Here is a 6,619-nt window from a genome sequence, read left to right as displayed (position 1 = left end):
AATATCAAAATTAGCCACAGAAAGCCATCCAAAACATGGAAAATTGCTAGTTGAAGCCATATATCTTTTAATTAAAACTCAACACCCTGTAGATTTCAGAGTATCAAACATTCTTTAAAGAGCACTAGAATTAAAGCGGCAGTAAAAATTTCAGGAGGGACTTCATGGAAGGATGATACATGGTTGCGAGAGAGTCATGGGTTGGAAACCATTCAGATCCTAATGGAAGGTTAGGGCTTCAAGAGCCACTGGGTGTTCACAGGGGAACCAAAGAGAAAGCGCCACAAATTTTAACAGTGAAGTCTAAGCAAGGCAAGGAGTGGAGAGAGACAACTGACTTCAATGCAGGACATGCAAACCCATGTTTCTCAGGCCAATCCATCCAGCTACTTCCTTGGTCACTACAACTTAATTTTAAATTTTGCCCCCAACTGATATGATATGATATTTATTATATGGGCTGATATGACTATTTATTATTTATGGATTGCCATATACACAGCTCACAGTTTACTAATGTTTTAAAATTAATTAATAAATGTCTGGAAAGCACTTTGAAGATGAAAAGTTGTGTAAGTGCTAAGTATTATCATTAGGCCATTATCATAAAACACATAAAAGCCATAGATTCTTGTAAGCTAAATAGGTGGAGGATGACTGTGCCACGCAGCACTCGAGGGGAAGATGGCAAGGGTACAACCTCGGAGGAGCGAAGAGCTGTGGACAGCCCTGCAGAACAGGTGTGTGAAAGGGCGTGGGCAGGAGGGGAGGGGGCAGGAGGCTATGCCATGGCTCAGCAAGGGTCCCGCTCAAACAACTAGCATAGTTATCTACTTAACATGATTTTTTAAGGTTCTCAAAAAATGAGCAGTTCCTTTCATCTCCTACGGAAATATGACCAATACAAAAGCAAAACAAAGGGGGGAATAGTGACAATGGAAGAGTTTCTGCCACTGGGCTTCACTCTAAATTTCCTGGGAAACTTTTCAGTTATAAACAAGGTGTTCTTGTATAACTGCTGAAACTTGAAGATTTGGCAGTAGGGTATCTTTAAAAGACAATTTCACCATGAATACAGAAAGGACACTAAACAGATGTATATTAAATACCTGTCTGTGTTTCTAGTGGTGCGTGATGATGGAGATGTAGATGTGTTTGCTGTTTTATTTACAGTGTTATTCTCCCCCTTGGAAGTGGTAAGACAAGCTGAGGTCTTGTTTTGTTTTTTAAATTACTGGAACACTACAGTGCTTCATGTCTGTATTTTTAGCAGCATGATTGAACATTCAGTTTGGAAGCAAAGGCAAAAGCAACAAGAACATTGTAATTCCTGACATTAGCAATGATGCATTAGCTAGTAATTGGCCTTGGAAGCCAAAAAGAAATGTACTGACCTATAATTCAGAAGGCAAGTGAACCAGAAATTTTACATTTATATTTCAATTTTTAAGCTAATCGGATTAACACATATACAAGTGCTTACACACATATTAGTCTTTCGAGCACTATCACAAAAAGCAGATATTGATAAACTAATTGGGAACAACTATTTTTCTTTAAATTGACACAAGTCTGGATAGAATATAGATTCTGAGTAACCAGCATGTTGGAATGTTGTAATTTAATAATGTCGTGTTTCATATTCACATTAGTATTTAGATTTTTTTTTACTCTTAGGAAAATGCTAAAATATTTTTCACAACATTAAGTTACTGTTAGTCATTTCATTTGCTTACCAAAACTTATAAAAGCTCAGGTCCTAAGTAGTGTGTTCTGCCTTCTTCAGATTAAGTGGATCACCTTCTTATACTCCATAAATATTATCTGAGCAATACTATGAAGACAGACTTTCGTTTTATCTCAAGGAATTAATAACTTTAGAACCAGATCATAGCTGGAAATCATTTTTTGTTTTTTATAAATAATCCTTTGCCTCCCTATATTACCGTTATTACAGCTGAATGATACACTAATATACACTCTGTTAGTTAAAAAGCGTGTGGAACGTTAGCCTGTGTTGCTAAAATCAAACCAACGCCTGTTTTCTGTTCTTTATCTCAACTCCTTACCAAGACTCGACCTCTGTTTAATGTCATGCAGTTTGTTTTACAAACAACATTCCATCTAGTAATAAGAATTTGGGAAAGTAGAATTTTCATGCCTGATGTTGTTTATAAGAATGCTCTAGAGAAAAATAATAATAACAAAGTGGGACTCCACAGGGAAACTAATAAGGCCTTTGGAAATAGGAAGGATTCCTGGGATGTGAGCAAAGCCCTAGTCCTCAGTCTCACCTATGTGTATGAGGATAGCCAGAGGGAGCCCCTCTGCCAACCTCTGGCAGGCCCCACAGAGAATGATCTCTATAAACGCTGGCTCACCGTCCTCGTGTGATGACAATGCCGTATTTCAAGTCTTCCAGCTAAATACCTAGAAATCATTCCCAACATCTCTTAGAATCCATCTTTTCATCAGCTATTTCTGTCAGCTTTATCCCTAAAATCTACATAAAGTTGAAACTCTCTCTTCCACTTTTAATATTCTGGCCTCAGACAACGCCATCTTGTGTTTCAGTCGCTGTAATATTTTCTATCCTGTCCCTCTCCTTCTCCTTGTCCTCCACAGTTTATTCTTCACAACATGCAAAAGCATTACGACATTGAGCCAAGCTATCAGAGTCCTCTGCTCAAACCTGCTCAGTGCTGCCATTTTGCTCAGCGGAAACCAAAATCATTATCACGAGGCTCCGGAAATCCGGGTCTTACTGTCTCTCGAGGTTACATTCACACTACTCTTCCCTCACTACAGCTCCAGCTGCACTGTCCAGTATGCCAAACTTGTGCTTACCCTGGGCCTTCCTTGAGTCATTCTCTAGTCTGGAATTTTCCAGATGTCAGTATGCGTAACCCCCTTAGCTCTGCTCACTGTTCTCTCGCTTTACCTTCCTGGGTCTTACCCCTGACCGCTGGACTTAACAGCAGTTTTTCTCACCTACAGCTAATACCAGCACCCTTATTTCTGATCTTTCCGAGTCTTCTTTTTCTATAGCACTTGTAGCCAGTTATAGATTGATTGCAGTTAGTTAGTTAGTTAGTTAGTCCCGTCTATCTCTACTCTGTAGTTTGTAAGCTGCATAGGAACAGACATGACTGTTTCTTTTTTTTTATTGGATATTTTATTTACATTTCAGATGCCATCCCCTTTCCCCATTTTCCCTCCCTAGAAAACCCCTGTCCCATGCCCCCTTTTCCTTTTTGCTTTTTTACAATTTTTTAAAATGTTAATCAAAGGCTTTATAAGTTTGGTAATGCTCAATCAGAAGTGTAACCCAATACCCAACCTAGATATATCAACTATCTTTGACTGATGGAGACACGTGAGCATGTGCCTCCATGGCCCCCCCCCTTTCTCTCTCTTTCTCTCTCTCATCACCTAGCTTCTCTTCTCCTTCTTCTCCTCTCGTTATTCCTTCTCTTCCTCTCGGTACTCCTTCCCCCTTAGCTCCTCCTACAAATCACCCTTTCTGTTAAAATAGAACTTTTCTCTCAAAATACAATTAGAGCATAATTATGCCTATTTGTAACAGTGAGGTACAAGATAGTCCTAATACCCAGTCCATCATTTTGTTGACTAACCAGAACCTCTATCATCTCTCCTAACTAAAACACTTAGTTCTGAACCTGGTTTTTTTCGACACGACTATTTCTACAGCACCACCTGGCAGAGTAAATCAATTACAAATATTTTTTGAAGGAATAAGTGAATATTGGTTTAGTGTTACTGTTAACAACCATAAGTGCTGAGAATTAAGCAGCCCCAGTGATGTATGCACAAACTCTGCACTGTTTCAAAACTCATCCGTCTACTGAACACATCAATGTAAAATAACACATTTTTACACTAAATATTAAGTGTATATGTATTTCCAACAGCCCTAAATAGAGCTCTTACCGACACCTCCCTGTCCTTTTACTCAGAACAGAATGCAAAACAAAGATAAAACTCACGAGATGTGGAAAGATTACCCTAGGCATCTTAATGGCGGTGCTTGCTGCAGTAGTGATTGGACTCATCACCTATTTTGCTGCCTGTGGTAAGTATCTGTTATATTTGTCTTTTCAAGGTCACACGGGCTTCCTGACACCACAGTAGGAAAACTAAGAAATCTGAGGAAGGAAAGGAGACACATATCTTTTTGTTTATTTATTATGCTTTTATACTCTATGGTCATTAACATCTACTACACTAACATTTAAAACTTTACTGAAGGATAACTAATACATAAAAATTGTACGGTACATATTTTTATGAGTTTTTGCATATGATCATGGCACTTTTAATAAAATTAAATGACAATTAAAATAGTAACTGTTCATACCAAAAGTTTGTCCTCAGACTTTGAACTCAAGTGACTTTTAGCCGAATTCACTTAAAACTAGAGTTGTGGTTTTCTTTGTTTTGTTTTCTTTTGTCTTTTGGAATGATTTTTGGATTGAGAATACATTGGTGAAGTAAGTAGACACTGTCCCTATTTGTTAGAACTTAGTAGCTCTATTACAAAATAATAGACAAGCTAACAAATAAACATAAAAGCTAGGGACTTAATATTTCTTACTATAGAAATAATATTTTTCACTCCAAAGCCTGTGTTTCTTCTAAACAATATTTCCTACCCATAAAATCCCGCTTTAATATAGATTTTTCTCCAATATTGAACAATGAAGGAAAATATGTCTGCAAATTTTCTATATAGTTTATCCATAAAATAGAAAAAAAAATTGAGGTCACTGAGCTTATTTTTTTTTTATTTAAAGTAGAGAACAATGTCAAGTTTCCTATGTTTTTTTCTCATCATTTTAAGCACAGCAACATTCTTTTCATGATTAAAAAATTCTGTTGTACATCTTATGAGGTACAAGGTGGTAATTTGATACATGTACATAATATTTAATGATCAAGTGGGTTACCATGTCTATCCCTTTAAATTATATCATTGCTTTGTGTTTAACCTTGAATTTTTTTCTTCTGAATTCTTCTAAATTATTTCTTAACTTGTAAAATATATAATCATAAAATACAGTCACCTAGTGACTGTAGAACACTAAATTTACTCTTCCATCTGACCGTACCTGGGCACCTGTCTTCTGACCTCTTCATTCTTGCTTTCTCAGCACTTCCTAGTGACCACTGTTCTAGTCTCTCATTTTATGTAATCAATTGTATAGCACCCACATATAAGTGAAAACATACAATATCTATCTTTGTATATGAGGATATTTTTATGAAAAATATTTTCTATATTCACATAGGCAATATATAAAAATAGTTAGTTATTAAAATATATAAAGACTAAAAGTAACAGTAAATGTAGTAATATTTGCTTTATACTCAAGTAAAAATATTAAATATTATTCTCTGGTGGTTTTCTGAATAACTCTTTTGTTTTACTGAAGTTAAAGTACAAGGGGGTGAGATATTTGCAAGAAGGTGCATGCTTACATAGACTAGGATGCAATGTGCTTTATATTGCTGTCTCTGCTCCCTCATAGATCTTGTCATTTGTCATAGCAAATTCTTTTTAGAACAGTGGAAATAGATGCCAACTTTCTGGTTGCTATTTTACTTTTATAAAATACCCAAATACAAATGTTCCCCTGCTTATCAGTAACTCTAAGGTTATTGCTCTCCTAGAAGCCACAAAATCTGAAATCAGCATTAAGGCTCATAAAAAACAGAAGCCTAAGCTAGAACTGATCATCTTTGTCAATTACATTGAAGACCAAAACTGACCCAGGTTTTCAGCAGTCAGGAATATTTTAAAATTCTTATACTTTCAAATAAAAAATTCATACAGGGATAAGAATCATGGTTTCATAAATCTAAAAAACAATGCTTGGCATGCATATAAATATACAAATATGTTAAAATTAATGTAATTAATTATTATATAATTATTAATTAATAGTTAATAATATAATTGATAATTATGTGATTCATTGTAATTAATAAATATTATTAAATAATTGAATAATTACATATTAAATATTAATGTAGTTAATATTACATGTAAATATGGATATATAAATTTCATATTTAAATGGAATCATATCCTGCTTCTGTTTTTTACAAAGTTCATGACTCACAGACTGGGAACTATTATTTGAAAACCTGATAGTAATTTCTAGAAAAGAGTTTACATTTATAAGAGTCAGGATAACTCATCCAATATCTATTTCAGTTTACAGAAGGGAAACAACACAGAAACAGAGAGGTCTGTGCAGCATGATCCAGTGAGACATCCCACAGGAACTAGGGGTTTCTCAACCACTTTATTTTCCATATACACTTATTAAACAGATTGAAGTGACAGCTGTTACCACTGCTAAAGCATGAATTATAGTCATAACATATGACAAAAATATCTATGAATAAGAAGTATTCACTTTAAAGAGACTCTAAACTTAGTCATTCATCAAGAGTAGGTGCCAGAAACTGAAGGTAAGAAGAGAATATTTAAGGAGATTATATTTGGAAATACATGAGCATTTGTTTCTTATATTATTATCACCGACTTAACGCTTGATGAACTGATGTTTCCCCTTCTCGTCCAAGCTGAGAA

The 6,619-nt window shown here is 35.3% G+C and overlaps 1 protein-coding gene across 1 annotated transcript in view; it reads left to right on the top strand.

The window, feature by feature from the left end:
* Positions 1 to 684: 684 nt before the first annotated feature.
* LOC117713074 (transmembrane protease serine 11C) overlaps positions 685 to 6,619 on the top strand; it is a 49,956-nt gene continuing 44,021 nt past the window's right edge. The window contains exons 1-2 of the mRNA XM_034509393.2: positions 685 to 740; positions 3,978 to 4,093. Of these exons, the coding sequence (XP_034365284.1) occupies positions 685 to 740; positions 3,978 to 4,093 (172 nt within the window). The remainder of the gene's footprint in view (positions 741 to 3,977; positions 4,094 to 6,619) is intronic.

This window comes from Arvicanthis niloticus, chromosome 7 (genome assembly GCF_011762505.2).
Source record: "Arvicanthis niloticus isolate mArvNil1 chromosome 7, mArvNil1.pat.X, whole genome shotgun sequence".
In the NCBI taxonomy this organism is placed as follows: Eukaryota; Metazoa; Chordata; class Mammalia; order Rodentia; family Muridae; genus Arvicanthis; species Arvicanthis niloticus.
This window is presented reverse-complemented; position numbering and strand designations above follow the sequence as displayed.